Source organism: Rhodnius prolixus, unplaced genomic scaffold, assembly GCF_049639745.1.
Source record: "Rhodnius prolixus isolate KJV_2025 unplaced genomic scaffold, Rpr scaffold_6, whole genome shotgun sequence".
NCBI classification, from domain to species: Eukaryota; Metazoa; Arthropoda; class Insecta; order Hemiptera; family Reduviidae; genus Rhodnius; species Rhodnius prolixus.
This window is the reverse complement of record NW_027411634.1, coordinates 24,735,983-24,753,494: the sequence shown is the minus strand read 5'-3', so window position 1 is coordinate 24,753,494 and position 17,512 is coordinate 24,735,983. Positions and strand designations below refer to the sequence as shown.

At 33.2% G+C, this 17,512-nt stretch overlaps 1 protein-coding gene across 5 annotated transcripts in view; it reads left to right on the top strand.

Moving 5' to 3' along the window:
• The window catches only part of LOC141460342 (rhotekin-like), a 287,313-nt gene extending 272,288 nt beyond the window's left edge, over positions 1-15,025 (top strand). For all 5 annotated transcript variants that reach the window (XM_074140253.1, XM_074140256.1, XM_074140252.1 and 2 more), the window contains 8 exons: positions 4,287-4,471; positions 8,676-8,885; positions 8,974-9,153; positions 11,781-11,875; positions 12,451-12,656; positions 12,905-13,059; positions 13,143-13,255; positions 13,760-15,025. In XM_074140253.1, the coding sequence (XP_073996354.1) occupies positions 4,287-4,471; positions 8,676-8,885; positions 8,974-9,153; positions 11,781-11,875; positions 12,451-12,656; positions 12,905-13,059; positions 13,143-13,255; positions 13,760-13,935 (1,320 nt within the window). In that variant the 3' untranslated portion in view covers positions 13,936-15,025. The remainder of the gene's footprint in view (positions 1-4,286; positions 4,472-8,675; positions 8,886-8,973; positions 9,154-11,780; positions 11,876-12,450; positions 12,657-12,904; positions 13,060-13,142; positions 13,256-13,759) is intronic.
• The last annotated feature ends 2,487 nt before the right edge of the window (positions 15,026-17,512 follow it).

The following is a 17,512-nucleotide window of genomic DNA, read 5'->3' as shown; positions in this document are numbered from 1 at the left end:
ATATAGCGAGAGAATGTAGAAGTTAATTTTCTAAATATTTGATATTTGAATGTTAGGAGTTGAGAACTGTCTGGTTTAGAGACATTGACCCATCGTATGAATGTTATCAGAACCTTCTTACTTCTTATTTATTTTTTCATTTTTCCTATAGTTAATTCATATTTGATTACAGAAATCGCTTGACTAACAAGAGTTACTAATGATTTTTAATTTCTTTGAATTGTGTATCATCAGATTAATTTCTTGCATATCATTTTTATTACTTCATTGAATCACTTTATTTTATTTTTTAATAAAATGTTAATGAACCAATTTAAATTAGATCTTCAATGATATTTGATTAATCTTTTGATTACTCGCTACTTTTTTTTTTCAATTCATTTGTTCAGTTACACCAGCGCTAGATACACTATAGGTATAACAATGACAATAACTGACACTACTAGAAACTCACTGATTGAGGGGAGAAGTTACCCAGTGATAACACTCCCTAAGTCGTCTCCAGGATTAGCTAATCTATTCAGAAGAGAGAAAATCGCGGAGCTACTGGCGTTTTAATCCCCTACAAGGATAATCTTGGAAGGTGGCGAGATGATGAAATGGCGAACAAGATTAAGACAAAAGGATTGGAATGAGGGTGTAAGTTCTGATGAAAGTTTCTGTAGCTAGTTCCGAGGCAACCTGATTTACAAACGGAATTACTAAGTCTTGTGTGGATGGTTAGATTTGAAACATAAAATGGAGCGTTAACTATAGTGCGGAGAACATTCGACTGAAGAGATTGAATTCTGTGAAGATTGGAACGTTTCGTTGAACCCCACAGTTCAATACCGTACGCCCAGGCAGGTTTTAGTATAGAATTGTAAATCAATCGTTTGATATTAAGTGAAAGATTTGAACGTTGGTCTAGTAGTCTTTTAAGTAGTCGATAACGACTGTTAACTTCAGTTCGTTTAAGTCGTGTATGCGGGTTCCAAGTCAGTCTTTCGTCTAAATACAGCCCAAAATTGGCAGGAGGAATTGGAATTGAGTCACAGTAGATCGGGAGGAAGAGTTTTGCGACGGAGAGTAAAAGTAATATTTTGAGATTTTGTTTTATTTAACTTGATTTTTCCATTTTTTAAAGCATTCCTCAAGAGAAAAGAGATGAGTTTGAAGGTTTCTGTGGGAAGTTACCGGATCAATGTGTGCAGAACGTATAGCGGTATCATCTGCATAAGTTAGGAGGACAGTTTCAGGATGGATTGGTATGTCTGCTGAGTATACGAGGGTCAGAGAGATAGCACTATTACAGGTGCATATTATTCATCGTTATTGGACCGTTTGAAAACCGAGCTGCAAGAAAAACGCCCACGATTGGCCCACAAAAAAGTACTTTTCCATCACGACAACGCACCAGCTCACACCTCAGCAGTTGTGGTCGCAAAATTAATGGAAATAGGGTTCCAACTCGTTTCACATCCCCCCTATTCTCCAGACTTGGCTCCCTCGGACTACTATTTGTTCCCCCATATGAAGAAATGGCTTGCGGGAAAAAGATTTTATTCAAACGAGGAGATGATTGCAGAAACGAATGGCTATTTTTCAGACTTGGACAAATCCTATTATTCGGAAGGGATCAACAAACTAGAGCAGCGTTGGACGAAGTGTATAAGCCTAAAAGGAGACTATGTTGAAAAATAAAAAAGGTTTACCCCAAAAAATTAAGTAGTTTTTATTTTTGCACGGACTTTTCAAACGACCAACGTATAACATATAGGATAGGTCCTAAGATACTTCCTTGCGGAACACCCCCGCTTCAGTACGATGTTCCGATTTGACGGTCTGACAAATAGGACTTCAAGATGAGGAAGTGGGTGAACGTAAGAATGCCCTTGAGTTTCCAGAGCAAGCCCGGGTGCCACACCCGATCGAAGGCTTCACATCGAGAAAGACACCCGAGCGACACTCACAACTTAAATTCAAAATAAACAAGTCTAATGCGTTACACTCCTTCGATTTTATATTTCAGTACTTAATCATGTAATTTTGAAGTTTTCTTCTATAGTGTGTTGTGGTAAAATTAAAATTTAATCTATTATTTTTGGGGGAATTTTTTTCCGAATCGATGTTCCTCAAAGAGAAATCTCTTTTATTTAATACATTTGCGTACCAAATAACGTCGATTAAAGGAAATACGAGGGTCATTCAATAAGTAACGAGACAAATTACTACTGCTCAAAAACAGCTAAATTGATCCGTATGAAACTTTCAGGACTTAAAGTTGGCAACCTTGCGATGACATCTGATTAGCTGTTCAATTATATTTTGTAAACATAACCTCAAATTTACTCAGTTAACGATAGCGAGTCCGCTCGAGAATTGCACCGTGGAAGAACAACGTGCCGTGATCAGATTTTTAGTCGCGGAAGGTGAGAAAGGTAGTAAAATCCACAAAAGAATGTTAAAAGTGTACGGAGACAATTGTTTGAATCGTTCGAACGTTTACAAATGGGTAGAACTGTTTCAAAGTGGCCGTACAAAAGTTTCTGACGAGCAACGCAGTGGACGACCGATCGAAGTTGGGACTTCCTCTCTCGAATCTCAGATTAACGCGTTAATTCGAGACAATAGGCGTATCACCATTGAACTGATGAGTGAAAAAGTAAACGCGAGTGTTGGAACTGTCCATAACATTATTCACAACAAGCTGCAGTACAAGAAAACCTGTGCGAGATGGGTGCCCAGACAACTCACGGACGCTCACAAAGAAACCCGGGCTTCAAATCAGTCAACAGTTGAAAAATCGATATTCGACTGAAGGAGAAGGTTTTTTCAAAAGAATTGTAACGTGTGATGAAACATGGATCCACCACTATAAGCCAGAGTCAAAACGACAGAGCCTTGAGTGGAAGCATACGACTTCTCCTATTCGGAAAAAATTCAGGACCCAGCCATCTGCCGGTAAAGTCATGCTTACAGTATTCTGGGATTTTCAGGGGCCAATTTATTGTGATTTTCTTGAAGGCCAAAGAACAATCAACAGCCAGTACTACAGTGACATGCTGGAAAACAAGATAAGACCTGCAATTCGAACGAAACGCCGTGGGCTCTTGACTGAAGGCGTGATTTTGCTTCATGACAACGCCCGTCCACATACGGCACAGCTGACGAAAGAAAAACTTCTGAAACTGGGATGGGAGATCCTTCCACATCCCCCCCTACAGCCCCGACCTCGCCCCATCAGACTTCCATCTGTTTGGACCCCTTAAAGATGGTCTACGAGGGATACATTTTCGATCCAATGAAGAGGTAAAAAATCAGGTGCAAAAGTGGCTTCGAGATCAACCCAAAGAATTTTATGCCAAGGGCATTTACAAATTAGCAGAAAGATGGGATAAGTGTTGCTGGGGACTATGTTGAAAAGTAACCAAAGTTTTGTACTGATTCAATAAACCGTTTTTGAGCAATAATAATTTGTCTCGTTACTTATTGAATGTCCCTCGTATCATACTTATTCTCTCTTTTAATACAGCTCTTACTTCTTCTTAGAAGTTGTTGCAATCGTGCAAATATTAGATTTTCAGTTAAAACCGAAAGTATCCTTTGTAAGATTATTCTTTGTGTAGTCATATGTGCTGAACAGCACAACTCAAAAATGTAAAATTATAGAAAATTACTAATTCAAAATCGATATTTAGATTCGGTAACAAGATGAGACTAAGCTTTTAGAAAAAATCAGCCAATCGAAAATGCCAGTTTACAGAATTGATTTTTAAGTTTTTTTTAAAAAAAATTTACTCGGAAACTAATTCTAACTAATTTCTAAAGTTATTTAAGCTAGTTATGCTAATTGTACAAAGTAGGTTTATAACTTTTGTTTGAAACATTTTTTTCAGAATAATGCTTAAGGCAGTTCCGGTTTAGAAGACGTTTAAGCTAATCCGCTAAGGTGTCATTTAAGTATTATGAACGATCTCATCACCTGCTAAACAGAAAACCGGAAATAAATGGGTACATTACTTTCTAAATTTGAGAAAGTGACAGGATAGGCGGAAGTGCCCCTTTTAAAATAAATGTTACGTTTTCTAGCAATTTATTTTTTCCCAATTTTGTAAATTGCCAATATGAAAAATTAATTTTATGTTTTATGCCAGACATCTAATTAGGGTATGTGTTTGAAAATAGAAAATTGTGAAAAAACATGTACCTCTTAATTTCCATAAATTCTAACATTACTTATAATTTCTTATACTTTGTTTCATTTGCAAACCTTTATTTTTAATTATTTTCTTTTTTTTTTACAGGAATTAGATTTGGAACAGAAGATAGAAGTAGAAATAAAAATGCGCGAAGGAACGACCAAACTATTAGCCGCATGCAAACATCAAACCCAAAGTTTGGAAGCTGCAAAAAGCTTGCTAACTTCAAATGAAAGGATGTCCGCTTATATGGCTGAACTTCAGAGAAGGAAGAGGCAACAAGTGCCAAAGTAATTTGTTTGGATTATTTTTATTATTTTATTGAAGAAGGAAAATAAAATATTTTTTTAAATTGAATAATTTACCTCTGATGATGGATTTAAGTTCTGAAAGCGGTCAGGGATGCAATAAACATGTCTGCTACGTGTGATAAAATCAAAGAAAAAAAGATTATTTTCAGATATTGAATGAAGTGTCAGCTGTTTCAGCTGATATAGTATTCTTTAAACATTATTTCTTTCATTATAATACCAGCAAAAAGCTATTTCATTTGTGGTTAAAATATTATTAATAATTATTTATTCAAATGAATATATTATTATTTTAAAGACAAACGTCGAGAATAATAATGTGAACTAGGTGAGATAAAAGCATATTGTGACTCGTGTTTAGTCATAGCAAACCATTTCCTGCCGTTATAAAAACAGCTCACATTATCTGTCATATCCTTGTTTATTTTCACTTTTCATTCTTGTATACTGTTTTTTTAAAAATAATTTGTGCAGATTTTTAACATAATTAAATAGTTGTTCAAAGAGAGTTGACCTTGATGATCGTGTAAACGAATAGTACATACTTTACTACTAACATTTTTACTAACAAATAAAAAGTAGCAATTACGGGATTCGAACTGGGGATCTCCTACTTACAAAGCATCGTAACCATTAGAACCACTCTAGCTCCCTTACTTTACTATTTAGCCACTTAAAGCCTCTCATTTTTCCCCCCCATGAATATTTTTGATGGATTTTGGGGATGGTAAAAAGTTATTCTATTCTCTAAAGCAGTGATGGCGAACCTATGCCCACAATTGCTAGGCAACCATTTGTTTGCTTACGCGGTTTGATTTAGATTTTCTAATTGTGTGGATAATTTATATACTATCTGTATTTTTTTTCCGATCACGCATATTGACACAAAAGCAATTTAAATGCTATCTATAAACTTTAGTTTGATCATTACAGTTCTAAAACGCAAATGACGACAAATGTTTTTTGTAGTATTTGAAATAAAGCAAAAGTGTTTACAAAATATCAAATAAAATGTATAATTTTACTCATATTTTGATTATTATTAAAAAAAATTGACAACCCAAAGCAAATAACCATATTTAGATTTTTCTTCAGATAAAACACACTTTTGTAAGGTTTTGTTCAGTTATGTTAGTAAAAAGAGACTTCCATAGCACTTGTTTCGTCCCGTTTTACCCGTTAAGCCAATTGAATTTTAAAGATGATTAGTTTTGAAAATATTCAGTTTAAAATGTTTAAACTTAACTCTTGTGCAAATGGGTATTAGTGCCCCAAGAGCTAGTGCTAAAAAAAAAAATGAACAAAATTCGACCCACGTCTCAAAAAGGTTCGCATCCCTGCTCTAAAGCAAAGATCCGCAATTTATTTTTCGCCCATATGACGCACTAAATTATAAATATCATTCCATCTGGCTCGCTTCAGGCGTTACCAGTTTATTTCAAAGCTTAAGGACATTATTTTTATTTTAACGCAATATTTGCAGTTATTTTTCAGAATCTTAGAAATTCTATTCTGTTTTACTAAAGCAGAGCTATACATCATCACTAAGAACAAAAGCGATCTATTTGAGCTCTAAACTCATTAAACTATATCATCCTCAGATGATGATACCATTCATCTAGTTTTAGGGTGCCAGCCTTTAGTTAGATATCATCTCTCGTTTAGCCATCATGCGTTTCCCCTTTTTAGGGCCCTAAGATATTCTGAACAAGTGTCCCGCAGATGAAAAGATAAAGGATATTATACCTGGTGACTGTTTTTGATGCTTATGCAACCACAAGCCCTTCCTTCAACGTTCTTTCATTTCCTGAGGATGGTTTCATCAGATGAAGAGAACCAGAGACTACCAGAAGGGATGTATTTTTCTCAATCAAAGGCTATAATAAAGATGCATTAGCTACTATCTACAATTTCTGCAACTTGGCCAAATGAAAATATATATTTATTTAATACGATTTAGGTATCTACAGCCAAACAGTAGTTTATCATAAATCACTCAATCCAATTTTGTGTACACATTGTTTAATGGATCATGATTAAACTTGTAAAGCTATATGGGATCAAGGCGCCACGGTAGCCGAGCGGTTAGAGGCGAGACCTGTAAAGCTAATATGCAATGTGGTAGTGGGTTCGATTCTCGGTCTAGGCCTTGGATTTTATTTAATGGTTAATAAAAGAAATTTACAGTAAAGTATGTTTACTAGTCGCCTCCGTCCACGACACCTAATTGGTAGTTGGACGTAAAGCCCCGCCTAAAAAAAATAGGCGATTACTTTAGTGTTAATTAAAAATTTACCTTTCGTGAATTTAACTAAATATTTTTTTCCTTGCTTTGCTTTTGCATATACTTGTTTTCGATAAACTTGATTTGGCTAATTAGTAACTTTAAGGGTTTTTATTAATAAACCTCGATTGTCATTAGGACACATTAGAGAATGACAGAAACTAATGCATTAAGTCCAGTACCATTTATGTGTAAAGTGCAGTGAATTATTTGGTAATAATGCAATTCGTATAATTCGAGCGAAGGATTTATTTTTATCCCGTTCATTTATTAATATTTTTTAATACTTGCAGATTAATAGTGGATCATCAAGTTGGTAGTGTTCCTTTTCAAATTAACCGAGTTTTAGATTAACTTTAAAGCCCACCTATATTTTTTCTTTAATATCCAAAATTTGTTTGGGTCATTCAAAATAATTATGCCCTCTCCCTTAGAGTTAAATTGTCGCCTTTTATTATTATTATTATTGCGATTTTAAAAATTGCATGGTGGCCCCCTTACAACATCGACATCGTACAAATAGTTTTATAAGAATTAATCAATCGGGCGAACAGCCCATCCAGTTGCTGTAAACAACATTGTAGCGTTACTAATACTATAAGACACGGAAGATAGAAGGTCTTCTTGCAATACTGGATAGTCAAGGACCTCTCTTTATATCAGACAATGCATGTATATCATCTGTTACAACTGAACATGTTTAAAGTAAAGAATATGGTATTTTGTTAAAGTTATCAAATCTTAAATTAACTCTTTTTTGGGGAGTTTTTTAAATTTACAATGGTAAATAAATAACAGTAAACAAGTGTCATAATAAAAATGAGCAGGGATACAAACGCACCAAATGTGGTACATGTCGAAGTACGCACCAATTAGGCCAAGGGCTCTTCAGACGACGTCTTGAGTTTTCATAAAAGATATAGCTGATAATGAATGAATGAGAATATAACTTTATTCTGAGCGTAGATTCTCTAAGAGTAAAAATCAAGGACACAAAAAATAAATAAAGATAAATATGTACAAAGAAATATAACAATAAACTGAAAAAAAAAATCAAGGAAGTTAGAAGTGGAAGGTTAAAAGGTTAGGAGAGTTTATAATAGTCAAGAGTGCCATAGCAAAATCGCCCTGATCAGGAAAGCTTTGTCATTGACTGTTGCCCTGTAGGAAGGAATGTAAAGGTAAAAAGAAGAGAGTGGGGATGTCGAAGATGCGCAAATTTATTTATTCTATTGGAGAAATTAAAGGATATAGGAAGGTCTTCGGGATTGAATAGCGTTCAATAATAGGATTAGGAAGGCCCCTAAGGAAATGCGGAATGCAGGTTAGAGCCTGTCTAATGATACGTATGACTGGATGATGAGAGCGTCACTGGGAAGATAAATCATAGAGAAATGTTCATCAAACGCTTTAGTTTGCCTTCGAGATCCCAAGAGAGGCCCCATAAGCCAGACATCCATAATTGACAGGGAAAAAATTAGAGAGAAGGCAAGTAAATGGCGGATATTTTGGAGAAGTTGTTGCTGGAATTGTTTCAAAGTTTTAAAGGTGTGAGGATGGATCATTTGGATATGTGACAATATGGTTTCTCCAAGAAAGATATTATCTTTGTTTTAGAGATATTTAATTAATTGTGATCAACACTAATCTTGAAGCCATCTTAAAGCGTTCCAACTGGTTCAAAATACAAATCGTCTTCAAACAAAGATTGCGTAAGCACGGTAAATAATTACAAACTAATTGGCAACTGATCAAAAAATTGCCTGGTGGAATAAATCTTATATCTATTATTAATCAGATCTTATGCTATTGATGTGTCTGTAAGAGAAATCTATTTCTTCTCTCTTTTTTTTTTTTTATCGATTATAATGGCTTTGATTTTTAATTATTATTTTACAGAAGCGAAGGTTGCAGAGCTAGAGTTTGTTTATCCGATCTGAGAATGCCACTCATATGGAGAGATACAGATCATTTTAAGAATAAAGGAGATTATAGAAGATTTGCAGTATTTTGTTTGGCGAAAATTGGCACAGAAATGTATGATACCTCGTTATTATGTCCAGTTGATAGATCACTTACTGATCTCACATTTCCCGACATACTAGTCTTGTAAGTAAATAGGTGTTATTCAGTTAGCACTCATTTATTACATAATCTTCTTAATTAAAATTAATTCAAATGTTTTATTTATTTTTAGTAATCAAGTACCAAGTGATTTCACATTTACTTTAGAAGTGTACAGCCATATGTTGAGGGATGATATGTCCATAGCTAGTACAAGGAGAAAGATAAAGAATACAATACACACTTCCATAAGTAGGACAGTTGGCAAGAAGTTGGCTGCATCACTCAGGGATGAACTAAACTCAGGAAAGATGTCAGTATTTTGTAAAGATCCTTTACTTATTATATTATTTTAGATATTGTAAGTTGAATAAAGTAGGAATGTGATAAATTGGAAGTTAAGTGTATCCCTGTGCAAACAAGACCACAAAAACAATAAATAAGTGAACCCAGAAGTAAATTTTTGAGGTTACTTGAACTAACATGTTCTTAGCTAATAAATTAGAATGTTTTGAAATTATATATATATTTGTAAATATATACATAAATGCAGGACAGCGGAGTATTTGCAACCAATCCTGCAATTAAAATCTGTTTAATTTGGTAGTATAATTAAAGAGCAAATTTATTTTTAGACTTACGAGGGTAGTTTGAAAAGTCCGTGCAAAAATAAAAACTACTTAATTTTTGGGGGTAAACCTTTTTTATTTTTCAACATAGTCTCCTTTTAGGCTTATACACTTCGTCCAACGCTGCTCTAGTTTGTTGATCCCTTCCTAATAATAGGATTTGTCCAAGTCTGAAAAATAGCCATTCGTTTCTGCAATCACCTCCTCGTTTGAATAAAATCTTTTTCCCGTCAGCCATTTCTTCATATTGGGGAACAAATAGTAGTCCGAGGGAGCCAAGTCTGGAGAATATGGGGGATGTGAAACGAGTTGGAACCCTATTTCCATTAATTTTGCGACCACAACTGCTGAGGTGTGAGCTGGTGCGTTGTCGTGATGGAAAAGGACTTTTTTGTGGGCCAATCGTGGGCGTTTTTCTTGCAGCTCGGTTTTCAAACGGTCCAATAACGATGAATAATATGCACCTGTAATAGTTTTACCCTTTTTCAGATAGTCGATGAGGATTATTCCTTGCGAATCCCAAAAGACAGTCGCCATAATCTTTCTGGCCGAAGGAACGGTCTTCGCCTTTTTTGGCGCAGATTCCCCCTTGGTAACCCATTGTTTAGATTGTCTTTGGTCTCAGGAGTGTAGTGATGTATCCATGTTTCATCCACAGTGACGAAACGACGCTTAAAATCCTGCGGATTCTTCTGGAACAGCTGCAAACCGTCCTTGCAACACTTCACACGATTTCGTTTTTGGTCAAGCGTGAGCAATCGCGGGACCCATCTTGCGGATAGCTTTGTCATGTCTAAATGTTGATGCAAAATATTATGTTCCCGTTCATTCGAGATGCCCACAGCACTAGCAATCTCACGCACCTTCACTCTTCTGTAATCCATCACCATATCATGGATTTTATCAATGATTTCTGGAGTAGTAACCTCAACAGGGCGTCCAGAACGTTCAGCGTCACTTGTGCCCATATGGCCACTCCGAAAATTTTGAAACCACTTATAAACTGTTCTAATCGAAGGTGCAGAGTCACCATAATGTTTATCAAGCTTCTCTTTAGTCTCCTGAGGCGTTTTGCCTTTCATAAAGTAGTGTTTAATCAACACACGAAATTCTTTTTCGTCCATTTTTTGAAAATCACTCGACTTCCTCGATTCAAACGAATGCCAAACACAAAGAAATAGACCGATCTGACTGAAACTTGGTGTGTGTTCTTCCAAGAGATGCTACTAACTAAACATAACCTCGATACGCGCCAGTGGTGCTATCTCTCTGACTTTGCACGGACTTTTCAAACGACCCTCGTATCTCTTTTCATTGTTCTAACTAGTGGAAGATGAAAAAACTTAGTACATGAATTTGGACTGAAATTTGGCAAAAAAAACAAACATTACAGAAACTGGTTTGTTTTGTTTTATGTAATAAATAGATTTTCTATTCTTTTGTAGAGTTTCACAACCGTTATGGTACAGTTCTAAGTATACTTTTTAAAAAAATTTATCTAATTATTATTAAACGGAAATTTCATTTCCAAAATACTGAAATAGGAACTTAGAATAACTTTTATTCCTTGTCTCATATTCTTGATTTAAAGTGTATTAATATAAATATCAGTTTTTCGGTTGAAAATATTAGTATCAGCTTAAAAATTTAATTTCATAATTATTTATTTATTTATAATACCGGCAATCACCCAGTTACAATGAAATATAATTTAAAGTAACATTTAATAATAACGTAACATATAATACTTTATAGAATATACATACATATATCATACATATGTACACATAGTATAGTCATAGAATATACATACATTGAAGTAGAAATAAAATATAGACATATTTTACTTAGTAGATATGCTTTAAAATGTATACTATACTATAAATATACTTTGAAATAGATATACTTAATTAATAAATCTTAATGATATCATAACTGGTACTAATCATTGCAAAATCAGTTATATAAATACATTTCAGTTCGAACATGCTGGTGTTGAATAAATCAAAATCAGCGGGTAGATGATTAAATTGATCCGCAACTCTTAGAAAATAACTGAACACTTACGATAATTAGTACTATGGCATATTTTAGAAAACAATTTTCATTGTCCTAATATTATTTGTTGGCACGTGAAAATTTAACAATGATAACAGTTCAGGGCAGTTAATATTATTACTTTTTGAAGTAGTATTAGTCTTATCAGTATTTTGAAAATAAAAATTAAGTCTGTGGCTTGTCTACGAAACTGTAAAGTACTCAAACCTGTGAATTCCATTATGTCTTCGTAACAGTTATATTTTTTTTTTAGTGGTCCACATTTCGAACTGATGGCTTCAGCTCGACTATCGTTGGATGATGTGAATGATAGTATCAGAACTCATGACCTCAAGCTGGAACACGCAGGTGAAGCCGATAAATATTATATTTTGCTTTTTATTGTTCATAGTGATTAATGATAAATAAGATATAACTGATCTTTCTTATTACGCTGGACAAATAAACAATGTATGTGGCAAATCTTCATACACTTTCAAATCACTAAATTGACAGAAAATTTTAGGATTGATTATATACTTATTGATACTAATGTTTAATGAAATACAGTATTGACTTGAAGTTCTTAATTGTGCAAATAGTTTTGTTACTGCTAACGGTACTTTATGCAGAAGGTATTTTTGAGTTTGCAAACTATAGTCATACAGACCATAATAGTAGAGACTAAAATTGGAGCTATTAAGAGATTTAATATCTATTCTTTAAATAAAGTTCATATTTGGACAGTACTATAGGGATTATTTTCTTAAAAACAACGGGATCTTCTATAGACAAGACATGTGCTTCACTTACACTCTACAACAAAATAGAAAGCTGAGAAAACCAATTATATTTGGGTAAATTATGAACTTTGGCATAGTTCCTGAGTTGCTCAAGGCAAGCTTTTGGATAACTATTTCCATTCATGCTTAACAATTTTACAGATGGCCGAGGAGGTGAACAGTTACCATTGTTCGGTCATTTCTGTTGTCGATTAGCAGCCCAACCAGACTGTTTCATGAGAGAAGTTATATCATCCACTACTAAAGATGGTGGACATGCCAGCCTTCAAGGGTTTACACTTAGTTTATGGTCCGATAGTCATCTACGGTGGACTTGTTCACCACAATCTACTACACCAGTAAATAAGGTAATTCACAATTATTTATTGTCATTTAATGCTACATATAATTTTGCCTCTCTTAATTTTATTCTTTTTGGAAAGAAAATTTTACTCATTTTGAAAATTGTGTATTATTTAAGAATAACATGTAGGGGTAATTGAATAGTAAAGGTCCTCTTAATTTTTTGCTCTTAGTGTTATACTTAAAAGTAACAAATCATTAGTGGTTCAAAATAAATAAACAAAAATTTAGTACAATATATAATCTTTTACAGGACACAATACTCAAAAGTACAAAAAATACAAACGATCTGATTTTAGTAAATGAATGTGAAGGTAAAGAAGAAAGTGTTACATTAAAATTAGCTAACAATGATGAACGAGATGTTTGGGTTAAGCATCTTACCCAACAAATCAATGATCATGACAGGTCAGTTGTAAGCTGTAGTATTGATAGGAATTTACATATTGTGTCAGAAATGTAATTTAAGTTACATATTTCTTTATGACCAGGTGGAAAGTTGCAGCGGAAAAAGCAATGGAAATTTATTCTCCTGGATCGGGTAAACAGAATTTTACTCGGAGTTATAGACAAGGATCACTTTATGATGAGACACCTCTGATAGGTAATGTTTTTATTGCAGTATTAAAAGATACCTGATTTTCGCTTATTTATGTGCAGTCTTGTCTTTTAACTAATTTGACCATCTCTTAATCTAAATTAATTGGAGTATCGTTTAGAATTCTTATGTTTTGTAGAAAAATGGAGGGTATTTAAGAAGTTATCCAATTCCATTTTCTTGCTTCGTTTTTCTTAAAAAAGCATATTCTTAATGAATAAAGTTTTGCTTTCGATGAATTTGTTTCTGAAATAGCTTAACTTGCTACTTCAACACCTAAACAGACATCACAAACCCTTGTGGACAAATTCTGAACTATTTGTTAAACATATTGCACTATTCTTTGTCTCTTTTATTTCTTTTTGTACATTGTTTACAGTTGCAAAATTGATAATAAAAAGTGGAAAAAAGTACTCGTTAAAAAATCATTTGTTAAGAACATTTTTAAATGATAATATTTTTTGAACATTTTTTTTGATAACAAACGAAAATTTTAAATTTACTTCCCAGATTCTGAATGCAGTGATTATAGACCATCAGTACAAGATATATTTGGTCTAACCCCATCAACCAGTCTCAGTTCGTGTTCATCAAGCTCATCGCCAACATTCAGAGAGAGATCCCTTAGTACAAGTGCTGGAAGTAATAAATCACGTTCAAGATGGCCATTTTCTAGACATGATTAATCATGTTAAAAAAAAAAAAGTGCACAATTTCTTTTAAGACTAAGCATTGCTTGGAAATTTTTAAGAAAGGAGAAACAAATTTTGTAATTCGATGGGCATATTTCCTGTGGCAATCTTAAAACTAGCATTTATGAACTTCAACTTCCCTTAGCTTGTCTATTGGGTTGTAATTTCCATGTCGCTGCTATATTCTGTTGTTTACAGTTTTGTGAATGTGATTTCTTATTTAAGTATTTCAAATTCGTGCATATTTGATTTAAAAAAGAAAAGAAAAAGTGTTTTATACTTGTATATAATTACAATTTTACCTGATTTATAAATATATAATTATTAGAATACAAAGATTTATTCTCACCACATAATGCTAATTAAAAGTAGTTACAAAATGATTTTAGAGTGTTAATAGTTTTAATTATTACAGGAATTAGCATTAAAACCTTACAAAAATCCTAAATTCATGTATCCTACAGAATTTCAAGCATAAAGTTTCAGTTATAAAAGAAAAAAAGTACCTTTAGAGTTTTCCCCCTTATCAATAAATCTGTATATGTGTCAGTTTCCTAACATGAAGTAGTAGTATTGATGATGATTGTACATAATACTCTTAACTGACTACAATTCCAACATATATTTTGAAATAAATTTAATTCTATTCTGTTAAATAACTCCATTTGGTTATCAGTATTATTAAATATTGCATTTTATGTGTGTGTAATTTAATCATTGCCTATTGGTTAGAAATACTTGGCAAATTGTAATATATACCAATAGATGTAAAATTCGCGCGAGTGATAGACGGAGTTTATGTTTTATAGAATAAGTTTATCTATAAATAGCGGAAATATATATAACAAATTAATCTAAAAAGATAAGTTTATATAGTTCAGTGTGTACATTAACCAAAGAATTACATTTATTTCTTTTTTGAAAAATTCTATTATTTCTAAAAGATAGTATCTCTCTGTTTAAAATGTTCCCTTGCTTAAAAAATACTTTTCTTTCCGCTAATATTATTTAAAAAAGAAGTATAAAATGAAAACTTTTTTATATATATAAAAACGAATAAAATCTTAAATTTGTTTATATATTATTACCTTTTAATAGTTAATTAATTCTATCCACAGATGTAAACTCAACGCCAAGAAGATCCTCATAAATCAAGGTCTCTCAATAATTCCTGCCCTTTCGCACTAGCTATGCAAAGCAGCAATGGATAGTTGTTTAAATAAAATATTAATAATTCAAAGAAAAAACAGTTTTGTTTCCTTCTTTTTGCAATTAAGGTTTCCTGCAGAAAAAAGTAAATGTAAAATGTAAATTCCTCACAGCAACTATTGATGGTTGTTAATTAAATTATCCATCAGGATAATTTAGAATCAGCTAAGATCTTGAAACACGGAATGTGAAGCTAACTTTAGCTCTTAAAATCTGAGTTAATTTCTGTGAAAAAAGTGTAGTTTAGTGCATGGACGTACTCTACTTGCAGATTGCGCTAAACATAACCTAACATAGTAATTTTGGTTTAAATAATAAAAAATGAAGCAAAATATGGAAAGACTTTCTGCATCGATGATGGAGATTTATCTGAAAGAATTATGAATAATATTAGTGAGTCATTAAAATCACTAATAGAATTTTCTCAAGTTCATTACTTGGAACATCATTTGATGTTCCAAGTAATAAACACTCCCTTCCTACAGAAAAACAAAGTAGTGACTCTAAATTTTCCACTCCCAATCTTTTTACAACTTTGAGTGAGGTCGAAGTGGAAACAAGATGAAAAATTAGCTGGCCAAAAAGTTCAAACCACCTCCAATATTAATCAAAATCATAACTAATTGTGTGCACTGAACCAACTTTTAGAGCCTGTAAATTTAGTGTAGACATCTAAGGCCACCTAATAAGTCTATTAAAGGATACCAAATCGCCATACAATACATATATTCAAACGAACAAAATAAAATATCGCACATATCAAATTAAAACAGAAAAAGCATTTCGTATTGTAATATGACAGCTTCACCATACCACACCCACCGAAATAATAAAATTGGTCCTCGAACGCCAAAATTTTAAAATCACAAACGTAAATAAATGTTTGACCATCCTAAATCAAAATTACCTCTTCCGCTATTCTTTGTTGACCTGGATCCGCAACCAAATAATAAACATATTTTTGAATTACACTCATACACATTGAGGATACACACTGTAACTATAATCTGACGAGCGTAAAATGCGCAAATTTTCATTCGCCTTCCAAGTGCAAGAAACCTTGAGAACAGCTCCTACCTGTGCACTTTGTCTCGAGGATCACTCAGCTAAATATAAAGCGTGCAGAGTTTACAAGCCTTCAACGCCTCTGGTGAAGAAATCTTTGATAAAAATGGAATCCGGCCTGAACAACTAAGCCCAATGTTTCTTTTTATCAAACTGCACCTACTTTAGTTAGAAATATTTTCCTCATCATCATCAAATTCTTTCCTGCCTGAAGGAAACCATTAAATCTACAGCCTTTGCTCTAGACTGCCAACGTCTTGGGTTCAATCTAGCCCTAGTTTATTGCTATCTTAATCGTATTTCAGCAATAGACTTTCAATCACTTTTTCCAGTCTGCAAGGCTTAAATTTCTTGCTGAAGGAGATTATCCTCCAATCATCCTCAATGGGCATGTCGTACACCTAATTCACATCATTAGGATAATTTAGAGTCAGCTGAGACCATGAAACATGAGATGTGAAGCTAGATTTAGCTCTTGAAATCTGAGTTAATTTTGATGCCCTTTCACCTGATTCATATAAACAATTTGACATTCTGGACATCTTCATCTCTTTTAATACGACTTCAACTCACAAAGACATTTTACTCTAACTTCTGACCATAGCACTATCCACCTAACCCTCAGTACTGTTCCCAAACCCATTCCTTCATCTATAGACAGGACTCTCTTCTAAACTATCTTTGTTTTGAATTTGTTAATACAATTAACTCCTGGGAATGGAGCATCAAGAAAAGTAGAGAGTTCCAAGAATATCAGGGGCACTCCTAAAATCGTTGCGTGTTAGTGGTTAATAAATAATAAATAAATCTTTAAATTATTTAGTTTTCGGTCTGACTTTCTTTTTTCCATTTTTAAACCTAAGCTCTCTATTTGGAAAAAATGGAAAATTAGAACAAAAGATAAAATTTCTTGTTTCACAGATCAGGAAAATCTAATTAAGAGGGAAGGAGAGGATTTCCAAATTAAATATAATACTTTTCATATATACCCAATCACAAAGAATATTTAATATTTTAAGTATATAATGAGAAATAAACATTGCAATTCTGGATGATGAAAGACCATTGCAAATTGTGACGAAATAGGGAATAAATTGGAGCATAGAATGAAATCTCGTCGCCAGAAGATGAGACGCAAGGAAGATACTATTATTCTCTAAAGGGAAATGGATTAAGATTGCTAAAAAAGGAAAGGTTTTTGTCTAATATTTAGCCTCGATTTCACACGAAATCAAAATATTAAAACAAAAATAAAAGTTCAATTAGAATTGATATTTTAATTTCATTGTTTTACAAA